The sequence below is a fragment of the Drosophila pseudoobscura genome, chromosome X (assembly GCF_009870125.1).
Source record: "Drosophila pseudoobscura strain MV-25-SWS-2005 chromosome X, UCI_Dpse_MV25, whole genome shotgun sequence".
NCBI lineage: Eukaryota > Metazoa > Arthropoda > Insecta > Diptera > Drosophilidae > Drosophila > Drosophila pseudoobscura.
The window spans coordinates 16,090,385-16,112,893 of record NC_046683.1 but is presented as its reverse complement, the minus strand read 5'-3'; the positions used below and the strand labels follow the sequence as shown (position 1 = coordinate 16,112,893).

General features: G+C 42.0%; 2 protein-coding genes across 2 annotated transcripts; both read right to left on the bottom strand.

Moving 5' to 3' along the window:
- Window positions 1-11,526: 11,526 nt before the first annotated feature.
- LOC4814952 (E3 ubiquitin-protein ligase KCMF1-like) lies at window positions 11,527-12,126 on the bottom strand. Its single transcript, XM_033384484.1, has one exon. The coding sequence runs from the start codon at window positions 12,124-12,126 to the stop codon at window positions 11,527-11,529; it is 600 nt and encodes a 199-aa protein (XP_033240375.1).
- A 2,384-nt stretch (window positions 12,127-14,510) lies between these two features.
- Window positions 14,511-15,519, bottom strand: LOC6901270 (uncharacterized). The gene is made up of 2 exons (XM_002133935.3): window positions 15,269-15,519; window positions 14,511-15,210 (listed from the first exon to the last, which is right to left on the bottom strand). The coding sequence occupies exons 1-2, from the start codon at window positions 15,367-15,369 to the stop codon at window positions 14,568-14,570; spliced, it is 744 nt and encodes a 247-aa protein (XP_002133971.3). The 5' UTR covers window positions 15,370-15,519; the 3' UTR covers window positions 14,511-14,567.
- Between the last annotated feature and the right edge of the window lie 6,990 nt (window positions 15,520-22,509).

Below are 22,509 nucleotides of genomic sequence, written 5' to 3'. Positions count from 1 at the left end.
ATATTCCAGAAACACAGTTCAACAATTCGATATTATTAAATCGTATGTAATAGAGACAAATAAAAATATTAAAATATTCTAAAGAAAATGAAATTCTTTTCATGTGCCCAGTCAGTCGAAAAGTGAATGAAATACTCCCACCAGACAGAGATAGTTTGTACTCTTTAGTTGATCGACTTCAAGTTGTGACTAAATTGTGTGAAATTATCTCATAAGTGCTGACCTCGACCAACACAAAAACCACAAATATACCATAAGCTCTACTCAGGAAGTGAAAGTTCATTGCCAGAGACATACCAGACACACAGAGACAGACACAGAGACAGAGACAGGCATTCTCCATTCGAAAAACTCGGTTTATTAACTCAACTCGAAATCTTTGACTATTCTATTATCTCAAATTTAACTTGGTGATTAAAGTTATCCATCCATCTCTTACTCTCTAAATTTGTTTCCTCCATCAACCCGCTCTGTCGTTTGGTCGGAAATGCGTAGAAAATCCGAGTAAAGTCTTTTTCTTGGAGCAAAAGATTTAAAATCAAATTAAATGCTTGTTGAAATGTCATCCACACATTCGAAGTGTGCCAGAACGAGACAGAGACAGAGACGGAGACCGAGACCGGAAAACAGATTCAAGTTCTTTGAGTATAAGGTCTGGGGTCTGGGGGTAAGCTGCTGCATCAAGTGTCATGCAATAAATATCACTCAAAACTTTCCATCTCTCTCCCAAGCACCAGACGAAGCCCCCAGAACCATACCATCTCTGTACGTATATGTACACATGTCTTCGTCTCCGTCTCCGTCTCCGTCCCTGCCTCGACTCCGCTTTTGGGCTCATGTGTAGCGATAAAATGTATCTAGTTTAAGATGTTTTTGCCGCCTGGGCAAACTGTCATGCGACTGCCTTTGCCTTTGCTTGCACAGAACCCTGCTGCCTCGACTGTACCTGCTCAGCCCTTCTCTGGGAGAACCTTGCAGGAAAACTTTTGGCCCAAGTAGGAAAAGCAGTAAACATTTTTAATTTGACAAAACTTTTTACCTTTGACCACAGACGAAGGGTGCCTGGGAAATCGGAAGGGTTGCCATGGGAGTGGGCTCTCGTCTGTGGCGGTTGACACTGTGAAAATGCGAGGTCAATGCGGCCTACTGAAGTCTGACGTCTGATAGAGTCCAGCCCGAGGTTGAGAGATTGGGAGAGAGAGAGAGAGGAGGCTCAATGAAATGAAAATTTTCAAAATTAAACTAGAGGACTTAAGCACATTCCCAGAGCCACCCATCTCTGTAAGTACATATGTTTGCTGGTCAGTGTCGTCAAGTATGAAATTGTTGTGTTGACACTAAACTAAAGTAACTGAATTAAAATGCGGCTAATAGAGTAGTTGCAAACACATGGAGATCAAATGGCCTGAGAGGGAGACAGTGCCAGATCCAGAACCATAGCCAGAGAAAGAGCCAGAGACAGGGACAAAGACAGAGAAAGAGATGGGATGACGGAGTAAGATGACCAGATTAACAGACTAGTTTATGGCAGTCCCCGGAACTCGAGACCCAGCCTGGAGAATGTCCGTGTGTGTATGGCTGTCACTTAACTTTTTTGTGGCACTGTCTCTGCTGACAATTTCCACAGGTGGAAGACAGATGGGAATGGGACTGTGGGCATGGATGTGACGTCGAGGTCTCCTTGATGGATATGCCCAGGAATTTCTGTACTGTTAATAGGACGCTCGTTGTATGCGAATATCTTTGTTCTTCTTAGCAGAGAAAAAAGTTTAATTTTTCATCAAAATTTTGGAAATTTCAATTTGAAAAAATTTTATTTTAAAGCGATAATTATTTTACCAGCCATGCTCTGGCTATCGTAAATTGCAAAAAATTACGAATTGACTGTCAAATCGCAAAAGTGCTTGCTCTGGTTGTCGCAAATTGTATGATTCTTACGTTTTCAAAACTTTTTGTAATGAGCTTGTGATTTCAGAAATGAATTGCACGCTAGTACAGATTTTTATGAGCGGAATAAAAATATATGTAGATATATGCTCCCTAATTTATTGTTGAAAGAAAAACAATTTTGTTCATCAACTGAAATACCGCATGACAATTTGGGAATGGAACACTATCGATAGTAAAAGTTGCGAAACCCGGAGCACACCAATTTCAGTTCGTATGAATTTTCCCAAAATCGTGATTGAAAAAATTGTCAAAGCCCGGAGCCTGGCTGTATATGTTTCGTTTTTACAAAAGAGAGATCACCCAAAAGATGGTATAATAAGAATGGTGTGCATCAGCTAGGCCTTCAGATGCGTGCTTAACAATCTGCTCTCTCAAACAACAGATCATTGACGTTTTGCTGTGCCAAGGGAAATTACTTGAAATATCGGAGTCACTTGCTTTGAGGAGCTTCAAATTGTGCATGCCTCGTGGTTGATGTCAACTAGCCAACGAGTCTTAGGGGCAAAGGACCAATGACCAAACACTGTCTAACTATTTTAAGCATACCAAAGACAACTATGACACAGATCTTCCCTGCTTACCAGCCGTAGGAAGTGCATACATGCCCTCTATTGATACCTACGACAGATTCTGGAGAGCCACATCCTGCTCGAGGTGCCCCTTTCCCGATGTCGGCGGAATATAGCGGACTTTGAGGGGACATAGTCAAAAAAACCAGAAACCATGGGTGTCGAACCCTAGAGGGAAACCGGCTGAGGGCGCTTGTCGATGTTTTCCATCCACTTGGATGTTTCCGGATGATGCTCGTACAGGATGTACTCGTACTCGATGTAAGGAATCGAGAAACGAGTGCTGTGTGTGTCCCAACAGGGATTTAAGATATTCCTGCGGATATTCCGAAGGTACTATATACTTCCTAGACAGACTTTGTAAAACCGATTCCAAACCATTTGGTATTGGTACCAAATACCATTTTTGAAATGGCAAAAAATCGAGAATCTCCAGGGAAAAGTTCAGAAGAAACCCTTGAAGAAAGGTTAACAATTGCAGAGTAGGGATACAAAATGAAAGTTAGAGCTATTCTCTGAGGAACGCTGACCCAAGTGCAAATTGAAATCAAAATGACGGATCCTTGCAGGCCCAGTGCTCCCAAAACCGCCTACATCAATGTCATCTTCCATCCCATTCCCCTCCGGGGGGCACTTAAGTGGCGGCCGCGGCTGTTGTCTCTTTGCGATACAAAAATACATGCATTGTCAGCAGAAACCCAGCGAGGGGCACAGGTGTGAGGTCGACTAGGGATACAGATGCACTATAAAAACGAAGAAATTATATGACATACTTATGGGCGACGCAGCACGTGCAACTCGAGAGCTCCCTCTCTGCAAGGCAATTATGCCGAAGGGTACATTTTCATACAGCAATCTGCTGAGTATCCCCAATCTCAACACTCGGATGCTCTTCCCTGCGTGGTTTTGTGGGAAAATTTGGCTGGTTCCTGCCAGAAGTATCATTAATTTCCATTCGTTTGAAGCTTATTGGCTTTTTTAATGCAAATTATAATCTTATTTGCTATATGTTGTAGAGCCTATCTTTATATAGTCTACCAATAATCCTTTATTTGTAATAAAAAAGTGTAATTCTTCTTTTGTAATACATACATATATGTTATGTAATATATATATTTGTTTTTTAATTATATTTAAGCTGTTAATTGTAAGTATAGCTATTTTAACTGTCTGCTAAAGTGAAACTTATTTTAATCATTAATAAATACCATTATTGAGTTATTTTCTTGCACTTTGTTTAAATGGGTTTTGTTTTTAATGTTAATTTAATTCTTTACTGGCTTAATGAATAGCTTTGCATCCGGAAAAGGAAAATTGCATACACATAGTATGCGTATGCGTATGCATAATCTGCGAAAATGTGAATAATACTCGCCCACCCATTAGGGCAGCCAACAAGTTTTGGTTATGGCCTTGCCTCACACAAACACATCTTCACCTCCATGCACGCGGCTGTGTGCGTGTGCATTCGTGCATCTGTGTGTGTGTGTGTTAAATTTAAAAATGTCAAATTGCATACATTTAGGAGCTAATGAAATAAGTTAAGCGACAACAACAACAACAACTACTACTGAGAGCGTTGCCTAGCGCTGAGCACTGAGCTAAGTACCCTATTCCCCTCCTCCCTCCCTCTCTCTTTCAGCCTCTCCCACCCAGTTTATCCCTTGCTCTCTGTGTGTACGTACGTATCTGTGTATGCAATGCAATTTGAATTAATTTGACTTTTTTATCAACTTTAAGTATGCCAACAGTAGCCCAAAGCTTCTCGCTTTCTCTCACTCTCTCTCTCTCTCGCTCTCCTTGTTGTTGTGGTACATAGTTGTTGTATTTGTTGGTGGCATGCTGTGCGATGCAGTTGCTGCCGCTGCCGCTGCCACTGCCACTGCCCCTGGTTGGTGTGTAATCCTGTGGCTTGTGTGAAGCGTTGATGAGATGCCAGTCGAGTTAATCAGGAAAACATACGGGAAGTGGGCGAAAATGAATTCATAAGTAAACTTTCAGGCAACAGTTTCAAGGTTCCTTTCCGAGGCACGGAGGAGGCTGCTTAAATAATCAGAAACATAACCAATTAGGATTATGCAAAGCCGTATAGCGTTCGGGGTTGATTTTAGCAGCAGCTCCCAAATGGGAAAATAAATGTTGCCTCAAGATCGAATCATTATCGTATTTGAGCATACGAGTATTCCTATGTAGTACCTTCAACCAATTATAAATCGAACTCGACCTACAGAGGAATTTTTCAACATTTAAAGTACAGTCTCCACTCGAATAAGTACTTCCTCATTCGACTTTAATCGGAGCAATTCGATTTTCTTGAAATCATTCTCTGACCCTGCCATGCTGTTACACGTACATATCCTTTGCCGCATCTTCCTCCCTCCCGAGTCAGGACTCGTCTAGCCAACTGTCCATCATCTATCTATCACAGCATCTATTTATCTTTTGTATCTTTTTTATCTGCTTAGGTGCCTCATCATTCACACGATGATGATGATGATGATGGTACATGCACACTGTTTGTGCGATTGTTCCCGGTTGGTTGCCCCATATCCGGCACTCACCCACATTTCCACATCCCCACATTCCCACGTTTGTAGCCTTAAGTTTCCCCACAGTTCATGGATGGTTTGTCTGCTGTGTTGTTGATGGCGTTGATTGCTGGTGACTTTGATTTTCGCAATCTGCTTTCGATCTATTTTATATTTCTTCCAGGTCACTGACATTGCCGCAATACTCCACAACCCGCGCGTCCACCCCCCCCCCCCCCCCCATCATTTCTCTTCTTTCCACTTTCATCTCATCGCCCCGCCATGTCCGTCTTCGTCTCTGTCTTGGTCTGACCACTTCAGTTCACATCTCTTTTGATTTTTAATTTTGCTCATTGGCTAAACCTCTAACTCTGGCACTGGTTCTAGTTCTGGCCATGTCGTCGATTTGTTGATCTCCCATCCCATCATAGACCATTCATGGCTCCCATTGTTGTTTCTGGCCATATGAAATTTGAAAAAATATCAAAATGTATGTACATATGTGCATGCGGGTACTTTTGTACTATTCTTGTGTTTGTTCCTCTCTTGTTTTCACATTTCTGCGCCCGCATTTCTCATATCGCAATGTTTCCAAATTCAGCGGTTGTACTGGTCTGGTCTGGTCTGGTCTGGTCTCGTCCATTCCACCCACTCTTCAAATGCTCAACTCTCGACCAGCACTTCGAAAATTGAATCGAAAAGTGTTGGCAATGATTAATGACGTTCCAGTTTCAGTATTTGATGGGATAGGTTTTTTGGGTACATACATATATGTAGTTTCTCTAGCCAAAAGATATGGAACCGATTCTCTTATGAGTTCTTTGATTAATTAAACTGATGGTTATGCTTAGAGTGGTTATATTCAAGATACATAAAGAGATATACTGAAGAGGTAGCATCATTTAAAGCAATCACGGTTGTAACTAAGTAAGAAAAAATGGTTTGATAAATATAAACTTGAAAATGATGTTTTTTAGATTTATCAAATTATTGGAATATTCGTATGGGATATTTTCTTATTTAATATTCAGAGTTTTAACAATTTACATGTGTTTATTTTTGGTTTTCCGAATTACATAAAATATTAAAAAACTACCTAGTACATTTTTGTTATTTACATTTCAACCGGCACTTTTTAGATAAGACCACATTTCAGCAACCCACTTTTTCGCTGGATAACAATTAATGAAAATAACAAAAACAACAAAATGCCAACGAATTTTCTTAATATTCCACATAAATCTAACTTTTTGCCGCCTCGTCCAATCAATCAAGTGTTTTGGGTATTCAAAATGTGAAAATATGGAAAAAAACGTATATCTCAAATTTTTGTTGGCCCGCTTTCCCTTTTTTCTTTCTGTGTGGAGAGCTCGTTATTGTTTGGCCTGATGGATGCCATGACAAGGTTTTCATAACTTTTTGCCCCCAAACACAGACGCGTTTACAGCATGCAAAAACGATGGCAAATATCCTCAAACCCGTAACCCGTAGCCCGTAAACCGTAACCCGTAACCCGTAACCCTTATATATGTACGAGTATATATCCCGCTTTGACATCGTCGCTCATGAAGAGTGGCAAATTCTTCCATTTTTGGCTAAAACTGAAAGAGAAACAGAAACAGTTGTTGCTGCCGCATTTGGGGAAGCTGCCAATCAGTACAAAACAAAATGTGACCGCGTAAAAAAATCTCTATGGGGATAGAAGGGAGACATGGATATGGTGTGTGTTTTTGGCATTAATATAAAACGCAATCAAAATCAAATCAAATGAAAATTGTTCGAGTTGTTTTTGTGTGTGTGTGTGTGTGTGTGTGTGTGTGTGTGTGTTGATAAGTTCATTACGTTTGCATTGCCTTCGGTTAGTTTTTGCCTCTTTTCGAGATGGGATTTCCACCCTACCATGCCATTTCCAGTTGAATGTTTGTCTACCGATATGACCAATAATCAATGGATATCCAACACACACACACACACACACACACACACACTGAGGCAGACACGCACACAAACAAATGCTTGGCCGCACATTACAAGCGACTTGGGCCAGCTAGCCGCAAATTGAACTAATTTGATGTGTGAACAACAGCGGGTGGCGGGTGGAACGAGGCTATTTAGATGGGGGCGGTGGAGGAGAGATGGGCGGAGGCCGGATTTATCTTGACATTGATGAGCAGAGCCAGATTGAAGACATTCCACACGTTCATACATATGTGCGTATGGCTGTCGCTTGGAAGCCAAAAGAATTTGGAGCAGCAGTTGAGGGTCCGAATCAATACTCGGCGCCTTCCCTCTCCCTGTAATTATCTCTGTCCCTCTTCTTATCTGTATCTGTGTTATGATTTTGAGATATACATTATATGTATAGCGCATTAATTCAATTTGATGTGGAGGTGTCGAGCGGTGGAACGAAATTCGAATACTGATACTCAACTAATGCAAGTCGCAGAGAGACGGGACAGAAGACAGAATAATTTGCTGGCAGAGTCCAAAAATGAAGTGCGAGCCACCAATGTTCAGGGATTAATTCTTGCTTGTGCAACGAGCTGTACATTTATTATCCCTCAATCGGAATAGTTGAATAAAGAAAGTTAAGTGTATGCTGATTGATGGTAGTGCAATTGTTGAATGGTTGTTGCAGTGTTTCATGGCTCTGGAGGCTGAACATTCCAGGAATGCAGTACTGTTGCTGTTTCTCCCAGAGGTTCCTCCGAGGAAAGATCCGGCCACGCTTGGAGCACGGGCACGAGAAGAAGAAGGCTTTGGCCAAGGGAACTGAACAGATCTAAGTAAATCATCCGGAAATCTCGATTTTACGTTTTGACGATAAAGAATTCTGCAGAGTTCTGTTCGCCTGGTATCGGAAAATCTGATAATCGAAAGATCTCGGTTTTTATCACTACCAAATTGAAAGTGATTGATTAACATCCTTGATCAGATGGACTCCATCTGGCGGAGGGAAGCCAGATACAACTCAATTTGTGGCAAAGCGTAGGGTACATAAGTCCTTTGTGAAGAAAGATACAACTTAAAATTATATACTGATTCACTTACGCGTCTCGAAGCTGAAGCCCAGCGTGTGTTCGGTGGCGTATGAATGGAGGGATTGCTGACATTATTTCCCGTGGGCGTAAAACAACACTTCCGCCGTTGATCACGGTTCCCTGCTGTAGCGGACGGGACGCTACATTGTCGACTCAGGGACACAGCAGCGGCATTATGGCTACGGCCCGCAGCAGGACAGCCCTTGGACCTCCCGGGACGACGAGGAGCTACGGAGGAATCACCTGCGGAGGAGGTACCGACGGCGAACGGACTGGAAAAGCGGAGAAAGACAACGTGGGAGGCAAGGAAGGGGGCATTGGCAGTGGCCGGACCGAAGGGTCGCCTAGGCCAAGGACCTCGGGCACGCAAGAGGATTTCCTGGCACCCAAGGGTGAATGAAAGAGTTAAATAAATTAAATAAATAAATAATAACTTAATAACTTTACTTGGCGTGGTAAGAGGAGGGATTGTGGAATAGTAGCTTGTGGCGTCTCGGTCAATAGAGCCGGAGGGAGTAAAAAATAAAATAAGAAGAACCAAGGAGAGGATGCCGTAGTCCGGGGAAATATATATTACTTATACGAGCTGACACGGGCTGCAATGCAGCTTCTGGGAACGGCCAAAGAGCAGCCACAGAGTCCGTGAGTGTCAGCACATTCCAGATCAACGGCAAGCGATATCCGATCTATCGGTTACACAGTTGGCAGCCGTGCAGAGGAGGAATCCGATGGCCCCAAGGCGCTGAACCGCCTTTCTGGTGGGAATGCTGCCGACGCCGGGTAGCTTTAAGATCAATTATAAAAGTGAGTTCCGTCTATTGTAACTCATCGGTCCTCACGGACGATCAAGCTCCGTCACCCATTAGAAATAAAACGAATACCCAACAATCCCATTAAAATAACTTGCACACTTCGCACCTTAAATACCCTAATGGACAATTATTCCAATATGAAGTCATTTATGAAAATACATTATATGTATATAAATATATGCAGTACGGGCCTTCGATGACTCAGCTGCTGACGAGAACTACACCAAGGATTTAAACGAAATTCAAGAAAAGTTTTTATTTTACAGGTCCCATTTTTTGTCTCTAATTAGTTCTATATTTCAGTGTTCTAATACAACAATAACCAAGTAATGAAAATATATATTCCAAAATGTCCTGCTCATATACTTAAGCCACCTGGAAAACAATGGTTTTTGCCCAGTATTCCTAGTATTTTTAATAAAATTACTTTAATATTGGGTAGGATGACCTTTCTGCTTAAGAAAATCGGAGCAACGCTTTGGTATTGAATCTACAAGACGTGCGCACAGTTGAGGGGTGATTTTCTTCCATTCTTCCTGTAAAATTCGGCACAAATCCTTTTAATTGCTGGCTTAGAATTCCCCACAAGTTCTCGATTCGGATCAGGTCGGGGCTCTGCGGTGTCCATTGCTAAACATTGATTCCCTCTTGGTTAAGCCACGACTTGACTAGCCTGCAGCAATGTATCAAGTCGTTGTCCTGTTAAAATATCGAGGCAAGTGGCAAATTATCGGCATATTCTCCAGATAATTTGTTACTCAGAATTACTCTCTACATTTCGGCGTTCATAATACCTTGCATGCCTTCATAATACCACCAGGGGACCTACGCCCGATGCGGTGAAACAGCCCCAGACCATGATCGAAGCGCCACAATGTTTAACGGTCTTCTTTGTGTATTCTGGAGTTAATTATTTGTTGGAAGGACGTCGTACATATAGTTTATCTTCACTTCTAAAGACATTAAACTTGGATTTTTCGATCCAAACAATCATATTTCAAAAATTGGGACCTTGGTGAGTATGCATTGTGGCGAATTGAAGGAACTTTTTAACATTCATGATGGACAGCAATGGGCTTACGTCGCCTTTTCTTGATTTTCGTTTAAATTCTTGGTGTAGTTCTTGTGGCTTAAGTGTATGAGCACCACTGTATGTACATATGTACATATGTACATATGTATGTATAATGTGGATGCAGCGAAACATTACTATAATTTGAACACAGTTTTTTCACAAATTTAACTTTATATACAATTGATATTTTCTTTATTTACCACGCTTACAACATATACATATGTACTTACGTGATAATAGTAATCAAATCACAGCACTTAACGTCGCTTCGTTTTCGCACAATTTGACGATTGCAAATAGCAAATGCAAAGCGCACAAAGCAAAAAGTTCTGACGACGCAGGCGCAAAAGAGACGAAAAGAAAAAACAAAGTTCTCAGAATTACGCTCGGCACGCGCGAGAAAGAAGGAAACAAAAGAGAAAACAAAGTGTTCGATTTGGCTGACGTCATCGCTCACAGCTGGTACTGCAGGGAAGAGAAAAACGGAGCCTGCTTGATTGTATATGTATGTACATATGTATGTATGTATGTACATATGTATGGCTGGTTCAGCTCATTTCGGCGGTAGCCGAACTTCACTACGGAAGACCCTAGGATCTAATCCAGAAAGCTCGGTTGCAACATGTTTGGTGTATAACCTGGCACATCTAGTATATACTACATGGTTAGTGTCTACATACATATGTACATATATGCATTTTAGGTTAGGTTAGGTTAGGTTGAGGCGGCTGCCGGGCTCGCTCGGAACCCGTATATGCATTTTACCAATGACCAATATTCTAGCTGTTTTCATGACGTACCGAAAATTGAAAATCTCTTTCTCTCTCTTTCCAGCAACGAATCGCCTTACGGAAAGCAAAAGGGAGCTTTTCCGACCCCATAAATATACAAAATTTTGTTCAACTTTAATAGAAAAGTCGATAGAGCCAATTCTGTCTGTCCATCTGTCCCGATGAGCGCCTAGATCTCAGAGACTATAAGAGCTAGAGGAAACAAATTCTGTTTACAGACTCTTGTGATATCTCACCGTTTTAAGTCTATATCAAAATTTGTTGGATTAGGTGTCGCAGTGCTCCGATACATTGGCTTAAAATAACAATATATACATATCTCAAACTAAAGTTTTCGATCATTATTTACGATTTTTACTACCACTAACACAAGCCCTCAAGTGAAGTACAAAGCATCTGTAGCAGAGTGCAGTAATTTTCATGGGAACAATTGTTTACTGAATGTCTAAACATGAATTTTGTGAGTTCTTTTGTGGCCTTTTGGGGCAGTGTATCTCGTGGTATGTGTATGTGTATGTGTATTTGTATGTGTGTAGCAGCAAAAATGTCCAAGAAAATGCATTCAAATAGAACGAAAACTTTCCATCACAGTTGCGGCGTTCATTTGTATGCATATTTAGTGTTCGTGTATGTGTATTAATGTGTGCGTGGAGACAGTGGATCCGTACACATATGCATAGTGTGTGTGTAGGTGGTGTGCGTTGATCTCTGTAGGCGTAGATCCTCCACATCTTTGGCGGAACAGATTTGCTTAGGCAGCTTAGTCCTCCTCGCTGCTAGTATCGGGGGGCAAGCGATTGGCTGGCCGAGTGACACGGACGAGCAGATGACGTATTGGCAGTCCGGAGCGCGCAGCCTCTGCTAAAGAGAGACGGGAGAAGCGATCGGCCATGTCGGATGCTCTCGACTCCTCCTCGGCAACGGCATCGCGAATGTTCGACGACTCGCGATGCTGACGGCGAAAGTGCTGCGAAATTTTGAGCAAGCGGTCGGGTGGGGCCATGGGCAAGGCCACGCACAGTGGACAGATGGCGTCGCTGCGGTCGTCTTTGTGCTGGGCAACCACATGCTTCACAAGTTCGTGGTACGAATGGCCCATGGTGCCGCAGATGGGGCAAGTGAAGCTATCGGCGTTCAGATAGGGAATTGGCTCCCCGGCAAAGTACAGCTTCTTAGCATCCTCGTCCAGCAGGCACTGCATTGGATGCTCCGACTTGTGCCGCCCACTCACCACCTTGGCGTCATAGCAGCTCTTACACAAATCAAAGTCGGCGCACTTCAGGCACTTGTAGCGGCAGCCAGTTATTCCGTTGCCCCAAAGGTCGCAGCCGTCACAAGTTGCGCCGTGCTGACGGTCCATTATGATTCCAGTTGCTTAACCTTGTGTAGAGATGATGAGTCGACAAAAAGAATTACAATTTCTCCAAAGGACTTACCTTTTTCCGAGGTTGGATGTTGAAATGCAAATTGACTTGCAAATTTTACCAGAGAGAAATAAGTGGATGACGTTGCCAGGCGTCGATAATTATTGAGAGCAACTCTGTACCGATTTAAAATACTTCGAAAAGAGTTGCCAGACTGTTCAAAATAAGGCGTTAAGCTATAATTTAATTGTAATTCAATTCAAAGCTGATTTTGCAGCTTTACAATAAAAAACTGAAATTTCTCGCCTTAGGAAAAGATTATTTTTACCGACAGGTTTCAAAATGCTTGTTCTTGATAATTTTTAACGATTTCTCTGATAAATATTTTTTTTTTTGGTTTTACATATTACAAATGCCGGTGTTTGAAATTGATTAAAACGGATTAGGCTATATCAAAATGTGAGTTCATAAATTAACGCTTAAATATGAAACAAAGATGAAAATCTAATATTTTGTACTTTCTCTGAGGTTTTCAAGTATAAACTTTGATCAAAACTGCCCCAAAGTTTAAAAAATTTTACATTTGAAAGCTTAATATTTTCCAGACGTAAAGCTTAAACTTTGAAGACAGATTTGCAGCTGTATCCAATATCTTTTCAGAATGGAAAAGAATGGAAACCAAAAAAATAATCATTCAAATTCAAATTATAATTCATTAAACACTTTTCGACCAAATACTCCACTGAAATCACTATAAAACGAGGGTGAACGTTGTGAGTTGCTGCGGACACCGCAACTCTACAGTTATACCCGATACTAAGTCAGTATGGCTCTCCTCCGGCAGACGCCGCTAATATTTAAAGACACGACAAAGAGTGCGTGCGAGAGAGACAGAAAATCAGTCTGAGCGTGACGTCGGGCGCTGCGTAGCCAGTGCAAATTGATTTGTTCCTTTTGGCTATCAAAATGATCTGATCTGATCCATATTCAGCAATCTAATAGATATGGTCGTTATCTATGATTCTGCGTTTTTAGTTTTCTGGAATCTGCAATATTGTGCATGCAACAGATTTTCGTCTTTTGCGGGGGCGGAAGGGGGTGGGGCGAAATTCTGAAATATACGTTTTATAGTGAGATCTAACAGGAGTGCGGATACCAATACGGATACGGACGGACAGACAGACATGGCTCAATCGACTCTGCTATTGATGCTGATCAAGAATATATATACTTTATGGGGTCGGAAACGATTCCTTCTGGACGTTACACACATCCACTTTTACCACAAATCTAATATACCCCAATACTCATTTTGAGTATCGGGTATACAAATAACCGAAGTAGCGTCCCTTGGTGTACATTTGCATAGACGGCTCACTTGGTGTAAACATATGGAATCAAAGAGAAATCTACTGAAACTTAAAATTAGAAATCTACATTGTCCTCGCCACTAAAACTGAAGTACAAAGTACTTTTGTATGGTACAGTTTTCAAGCCAATTATGACATATGTATGTATGGCTCCGAACTAGGGGGAAAGCCTGACTGAATCAAAGATAATGAAAACTAGCACTGGGCATCATAGTAGATACAGAGTAAAAATCTTCATAAGGACTTAAATGTCGAATTTATTAAGGATTATTTCGTCAAGGCGAAAGCACAGTATCTGGTCAAGATTTTATAGAGCCATCCTAATAGATTTGCGCCGAGTCAATTGAGCCATGTCTGTCTGTCCGTCTGTCCTTTCGTCCGTCTATCCGTCCCTATGAGTGCCTAGTGCTCTGAGAGTATAAGAGCTACAGCAGCGACATTTCGTATTGAGACTTCTGTGATATGTCACTGTTACAAGTGTATTTCAAAACATCGCCAGGCCCCTTCCGCCCCCACAGTCCACAATTTTAAAGATACGAGAAAACCATAAACTCAGAATCGTAGGGAATGACAATATCTTCTAGACTGCAGAATCTGAACCAGATCGTATCATTATTATAGCCAGAATAAAGAAAACAGTTTCATTCGATCTCGCTCTGTCTCTCTCTAACACACACGTTTCATGGTCGGCTTTGCCTATTGCTATTGGAAATGCATTCAAAAGCTCCGAAAAAAGCAAATACACTGCACCGGTGCAAGTGCGCACATTGCTGAAAAGCTTCAAGCTTAAAAAGCTCGCCCAGATCGGCTCGTCTTTGCTTGATCGATCTATCAGAAAACTGAGTGCAGATATCTACCACACATTTTTAGCTTCGTTACTATGGCAGCTACATATGTATGTATGTGCATACATATCTATGTACTAGATTTTCGCCAAGTTTTGGTGGGTTATGCACATGTACTTACACAAATGGGAACTTTTGAGCTGATTGTCTTAAAAAAACAACAAATTTCAGTTAATTTCAGGCAACTATTAATCATTAAAATAAGATATACGAGTAATGGAATTAACGTGTAACTTCGACAAAATGACGTTCTGCGAAGTAAGGCGGGGTGATGGGAGATAGGAAGTCCCATTCATCAAAGAAAATTTGGTAGTGGTAATTATCATGCCTATAATCGCGTTTCTGCTTCACGACATCTAGGATCCAGCGGAAACATCCTTTCATGTTGCCCCTGAGACGCCAAAGACAGGTGTGGACCGTATCCTGCGTGGCCTCTAACCCCAGGGCTCGCTTTTCACTGTCTATTATAGCAAAATTGTAGCCGAATTTTACACCGATCGGGGAGCCGCGCACCGGCACACCCAAGGCGCAGATTAGCTGCATCGCTGGCCCATTAGCCGCGAGCATTTTGTCGCTGGCGAGAATGCGCACATTGACGCCTCGATTATGTGCAGCCAACATGCGGTCAAGGTACTGGACATTGGCGGTGGAGAGCAGCACCACGTCCAGGCATATTTTTGCCTGGTCAATCAATTCACCCACACGTTTCAAACGGCAGTCGTCGCACACGACCGTGCGGCCATTGTGCCAACCATTGAATAAGACCACGTGACCGGTATCCGGCGTTCCGTAGATAATCTGCCACACATAGAGATCGATCTTGTAGAGGTAGGGACGCAGACTCTTCCTGGGCGAGGAGGCAGTCCTGTGGAGGATGCCGTATGTCATTTGAAAGTATTTTCTTTATCTACTTAAGAACTCACCAAATACGGAAATAGCCGAACAATTTTGAAAGCAGGTTTACCAGGGCACTATAGCATAGTCCCATCAGGCTGCAGACGCTTATAATAATTTCGGGCATCATGTCAGTAGACCAAGAGGATCTTCATTCATCTACTGATTTTACTTGCCAGAACAGAAATAGGTAAGACAAATTTCAAGCCAAGGAAAACAATCGAAAATTTGTGAGCAAGCTTCCTACGAAGTTGGAATATTGTACTAGAATGGAATATGCACATGACATATACGACCATGGGCTCATGACTGAATCAATGTGACGTTTTTTTACTGCTCGCTCCTTCAAGAAAAATGGTTTTTAGATTTGTGTAGAATTAAGATAGATTAAACATTGAATATTAAAACGTCCAATATCGAAAATACTTACGAAAATATGCAGCAGTTTATTTATTTCATCGTTAAGACCAGCAGCTGCAGAAAGTGTGGTGAATCCGGGGCCATCCGAACCGTGGAGCATTTCATCTGAAACTGTCCCGCTCTCTCACGGGAATGGATAAAATACTTAAGCACGACTCTCAAAACCTATACAGACACTCTCTCGAAGGTGTTATATCCCATCCGCATCTTCCTTTTCAATTAACAAGCGGCGATCGCTTCTGGACGCACAACCATTACGAGTATACAGAGTATTTCCGTTCACCAATCCCATTTAATAAATATTCGGACATTAACGTAAACTCATCGACATCAATTCTGGCCAAGACCCCAAGAGCCCAACAACCGCTCACCCCCTCTGCGCATCCTCCAACGTTCCACCAACGTCCCACGAATTTGCGCAGCGCTAATGACAAAAACAATAAATTTTCAGCCAACACAGATACATACTTGCGCACATACCCATATGGACAGATAGCTTGACCTTTCCCGTAGCACTCCTCCTGGCTATTGGTATGGTTGATATCCTTCGATCTTTCCATTTTGGTATGTCGTATTTGTATACCCTCGCAGGCTGGTTATGATTTTTAACAGATGAACATACTCGTATATCGGACAGTATCAAATGACGCGTTGATATAGATATACACTACATACATGTCCGTCAATCGTTTTCTATGAATCGAGTTTTATTCATTATTATTTTATTCGTATCATTATTATGGCCAGGATGAAGATAACACGTTTCATGGCGGCTTTGCCGATTGCTAAAAGGGAGTGCCTAGATCTCAGAGACTATAAAAGCTAGGGCAACCAAATTTCGTACCCACACTCCTGTGGTATTGAACCTGCACTCGCAAAGGACGAAAATCTGTGGCATCCTCAGATCTCAGAGACTATTTAAACTAGAACAATCAAATTTGGTACCCGCCTTCCTGTTAGATTTCACTGTTTTATTTAGTTTATTTCAGAATTTCGCACCACCTCTTTCCGCCCCCACAAAAAACGAAAATCTGTGGCATCCACAATTTTGATGATACGGGAAAATAAAAAACCCACTATCATAAAGAATGACCATATTTACCAGATTGCCGAATCTGGATCTGAATCGGATCATTTTTATAGCCAAACGGAACAAATCAATTTGCAATGTAGAGTTGCGGTCGCAGCAGCAACTCACAACTTTTCCCTTCGTTCTACTTGTCTGTAGTCTGTAAGAGAGAAGATTCGAAATGCTTTCTTTGTATTGCAGAGTGCACTGCTCTTTAAGTGTATTGAAGTGCTACCAGAAGTTAATTTGAAATGTTTGCAGCAAAATATCAAACAAGAATGAGGATAATCTCATCCCATCTAAGTGACTAAATATATGATATACACATAATTCGCCAACCGATCGATCGGATATCGGATGTAGATAAGTACACATATACATATTGTACATACATATATCTATTAGATGGGCTGCCCAAGCATTATAACTCCAGAGCCTGTTTTTAATTATTTCAACTGCCTACCAATTAAATTAGCATAATATTAATCGAGTATATTTGCAATTCATACGATTCGAGGCATCTGTGTGTGTGTTCTCGTGTCCAGTCGAATGCCCCCTGCGTATGTGTCTGCATCCACATATATTCGTACGTATGTCTGTATGTACATATGTGTGTGTGTGTGTATGTATGTAGAACTGTCCATAAACAACGCATCACAATGAGTTATCCTTACGCTCATTACATTTGGATTAACATGTTAATAATTCGAACAGACCCTCCCCCCCTCGGTAAGTGTGTGGGGAAAGGGGTTGAGAGTAGATTGGGAGTGGTTCTGCATACCACACTCGTCCGCTCGAGCATATGCGGGCAGCTGCTCATCCCAGACCGCCTCCTGAGTCAATAATTTAACAAATGCATGCGGCGAGTGGGGGCCACTGAGACAGAGTGGGCACTCATGTAGTCATATAGAAGACGAGGCCGGCAGGGAGATGGATGGGACAAATCGATGTTTGGCCATTGATAGTTGGAGTGTTATAATTGTATGTTTGACAGTCTTCATAACTGTCAATTAGATTGCCATATTGCTGTGGTATGGCAGGTCAGGCCAGGCCAGCGCAGGCCAGGCCAGGTCCCTCTCCACATCACCCCCACATTTCTATCGTTGCCTAATGTAATTGTTTAACACACTGCTGGGCATTATTATAAACAAAATACCTGGACAGACATGGCCAGAGAGTCATACGGATGGATGTGGATGTCCAGACAGAGGCATTGGGACATCGACAAGGATCTGCTTGAGGACCGAGGCCGACGCCGACGCCGACGCCGATGTCGACGCCGACTGCAACATGATTGCCTTGATTTTATTGACTGCATTGCGATTGTGGTTCTTCCTTCATCTACGAGTATCTGCCTCTGTCTCTGTCTCTTTCCGCCTCTGTATCCTATTTCCTCTGGCCTATTTGCATACTCGCCCCCCCCCCCCCCCCAATGGGCCTCCGATTTTGATTTATAGAAGCAAATTGTGTTTCGGCCTTTTTGATGGGGTGGCACAGTGGCTGGTGCCTAATATGATGTGAACTTTGCAGCTCACTTAATCCAAGTAGTTCCAGAGAATCTCTAAATATCTATGTATATAATTGCAAAGGTTGAAACATCTTTTGAGTTAATAAGCTCAACTTCCTGTTGGAGCAAGTGCCGTTGCTTTCAGAAACAGCCTATCGCAGCTTTAAGCGATTCCTTAGACTATTTTGGCGAGTTAGAGCACCAAACAGGTGAGTAGAGTTTTGCTCGGGGGAAACTGCATAGTTAAAAAGGGACAACGAAGTGTCGGAATCCTGCGTCTGTCGTTCATTAATGTCGCATCCTTGGCGATGTCGGCGTTGATTTCTAGAGCACAAGCGACGGGGACAGCAACAGAAATAGGGACAGTGGAGCATTTGAGAGGCAGATCGTCTCTCCGCTGGCAAAGCTGCTCGCCGAAACTGAAAGAAAACAAAAAAAAAAAAAAAAAACCAGGGAAAACTGACAAAAGGATGAAAATAAACAAAAAACTGAATTCTCAAAGCGACGGAGACAGAGGCTGGCTGGGTCTGCACTAGGGCTGGGCTAGGGCTATGGCCAAATCAAAAGCATAATGCATAATTACAACAATGGGACAGGACAGGACACCGGCAAGGACGAGGGTCATCCAGATGAAGCGTGGCCAGAGCTGTGCCGGATCCCTCCCTGTTTCAGGGTCCTTATCAGGACATCCGCTTTCAGCGATTTTTAATTGCTATTGTTACAGTTTATTGTTTTATTATAAAGGACAAGTGAATGAATAGCCAAAGACTGAGCTGGGCCAAGAGGAAATCAGAACAGAATAGCAACGAGACCAGTACCCAGTACTCGTAGAGTGAGAGAGGGGGTGGAGGGGTGGGCTAGGGGTAGGGGAGGAAGTAAAAAAGATTGAGACAAAAGCTTTTCACGCGAAATTTTCATTTAATTTATTTTGTCGTTTTAGCGAGAGTTTTAGGTTTCTTTTCTCGGCGATTTCAATTTCATTTTTAAACAAATAAGCGAACAATTAGCTGCGGAGATGCCATACTGCTAATTGAAATAAGTCCCAGATAAATTATGCACATCGTCAAATGGATATCTCTATAATGGTATATTCTTTTTTGTTTTGGTGGAACGAATAATTCCTTTAACTCGAATGATCAGTCTCCAAGCTCAAAGGAATTTAGTTTCCAAATCTATTAAATACATTGTTCATTCAAGCTTCGATAATTTGATGTCCCATTTCTTGATTAATTTTAGTTTTATTCTGGGACTGCTTCTTATTCAATAAAAGTCCGATTAAAGTTATAAAACTCTTTTTGATGACCTGATCTTTTTCCCATATTTTCTTCCATATCGTAGGTATATCTTATATTATTGCTTTGCACAAAGATAACTGCATTAAACCGAAAAAGTTTAAATATCAAAAGCTTCTTATGGATTTGAACAGTTTTGTGTTTCCCCGGGTTCGGGCTCGTAGGCCTCTATACCTAAATGAGCCTCCGGAATGGCTTACCCCAATTGTATATTTTGCATTATTACGACCCTCTTCCGGCCCAGGACACAGTTGGATACTGCAAACTCTTTCGAATCCTTCAGATGACAAAAACATCAAATTAATATGCACTTTTCCAGCACTTGATATGTGCATGTGTGTGCGTGTGTGGGTGAGTATCTGTGTGAAGTGGAAGAGCTCGACCAGCGACTGGCCTGCGCATATCCTTTCTGGAAAATATTCGTTCTAGATGCAGCGGAGAGAATGCAAAAAATGGAAGAGAAAAAAGAATTTGTATACAAATATGGTGAACAAATATAGTTGAAATGAAACAGCAAAGTGCACTCCACAGAAGAGTGGAGTGGAGTGATGTGGATAGGAGAGGAGAGTGGTGTGGAGTGGAGTGGAGTGAAGTAGAGGGGGAAGAACAGAGCTCCATAAGAGCCAAAAAACATAAGCATAAGTGCCTCCACAGCTTCCTCTGTTCTGTTCCCTCTACTGTTCTGTTTTGCTCTCCCTGATGCAAAGACCAGGATGAGGACGATGGCACTACAATAATCATAAAAGTGCAAAAGAACAACAGGAACAACACCGTATGGCAGTCCAACCAGTTCTACCATACAAACATATGTGCCTGGCCTTCGGTTCTACATCTGCATCAAGGCCCAACCGGAAATAATGTATTAATCCTGTTGAGCCCATATTTTTTATTGGCATCCGCAGGAGCAAGAGCAGCAGCAGCAGCATCGGCTCTCGTGGAATGCTACTTCTTGAGGGAAACCCTGCTCCTGGTTCTGTGGTGCGTAATTTGCATTAGCAATCGTTGTCAGCCATTCCCATTACTTATGTAGTCCTCAACCCCCTGGACAGGTGATAAACCACATTCTTATAATAACACCATAAAAGAGCACACAAAAAGTAGCCGGAACATGCGAATACTCGTTCAGAAATGTATATAAATATGTACTGAATGTATTACAACCTACAGGACAATTTAAAGCCTTTAATAAATATTACTGCCTCAACGGCGGCATCGCGCCGTGTAATTATTATTACGCATACGCCCTATTGCCCGCCCAAAATGTAGTCCCCATTACCAGCGCACAGTAGTCCACGATAGCAGAAAAACTGGAACAAAAATGGTTATATCATTACTAATTATTGATTAATTATTAATAATAATTATTAGAAGATATTATTATTTCAACAAAACTATTTATAATAATTTAAAAAAACACGAAATCACACTCATGCAAACTTTTTTTCCATTAAGATACAAGGATTTTTTATTCTTTTACAAAAGTCACAATAACTTTTTTAATGACAAATGAAATACAACTTTCTTGAGTTTTGAGCATATAATAAGTTCTTCATGGAATTCTCATCACAATTCTTTGGTGATATTCGTTCTAATACGTTTTAGTCCACGGTTGACACGGGCTGACCAAAGCAGCAGGAATGGAGATCCTGAAAAAGAGCGATTGTGAGCCGGCAAAGCCTTGACGCTGGCGACAATTATGCGCATGTCGGCGGCTTAAGCAGCCATTAATACTGTTTCCTTGTCCCTCCCCCCCCCCTCTCCATTGGCCACCCCACACCACTCCCCTCCATACAAGCCACCGTCCTGGGACTTGCACTTCCATTGTTTCCGCTTGCTTTTTCATAAATTTAAATACAAAACATATTAAGTTTTATAGCCCGGGAGGGTTAAGTTGTTCTTCCCGAACCCCACGAACTTGGATGGCCCCTTCCCAGCCCTGCCAGCCTTCCCGGCCGGGCTGTATGCGCATATGTTTGAAACCCGGCGGAGAATTTACTAACACCAGCATGTGTAGACTCAAGAACTGCATTAGCAAGGGGGAGATTGTAAGAGGAAGCTGTTGCCGGGCCACGTTAAGTACTCGAAAGGCTGTCAAGGGAAAAAACGCTTAGCAAACAATATGAGCATCAGATGCTGAAAAAAAAACCAAGCCGGGCCAAGATTGGTTAAATGAGAGGGAAATTTTGTATTAATATCCACGGTGTGGATGATGAAGCAATGTGGAAGGATCCGGAAGTTGTTAAGGTTCTCACAGTTTGTCAAGCTGAAATAATCTAGGCCTGTCTCTCTCTCTCTCTCTCCTCAGAGCTCTGTAGCTCGAATACTTGGCAGAGATGTTGGAAAGGAGGGCTTTTAATTCTCTTTTCACCTATGCGATCCGACTCTGATCGCAGCCCAGCTGCCCACTCGGCTTCGGCTGCTCGTCAGTGCCCTGGGCAGCTGAGTCAATCCCAGAATATACACAATTTTTGTCAAGGCGCAGAAAATACATATTTTCCAGTCAAAACAAACCAACAGCAAATACACTCTGTTTAGCGTTGCGCAAAAGTCGGACCCAAGAAAAAAAAAAACCGTGAGACCTGTCACCAAAATTTTCGGCTATTGAGGTGACCCCGTCATTTTACCGTCAGTGATAAAATAACTGGCTATCAGTTATTATACTACATGTACACATGTATGTGTATATGGCATATGGCAGTTGCGTTATGAATTTAGGTATTAAGATGTATTTAGGGATAATATTGCTTCACTGCTCTGTTCCTTCAGCTTTCATTTTCTGCATATATGTATGTAAATATGTATTGCATTTATCTATCGGTCAGCGCCTTCCGCCAAGTTAGATTAGCTCATCGTCCTGCTTTTCTACAGAGACGGAAAAGGAAATGAAAAGTAAAATGGTCCCAGTTTGTGTTTGGCATAAATGAAGTTTAGTAAAATTCAATTTATTATGCTAAAAATACAAAAAAAGAGGGAACATCATCG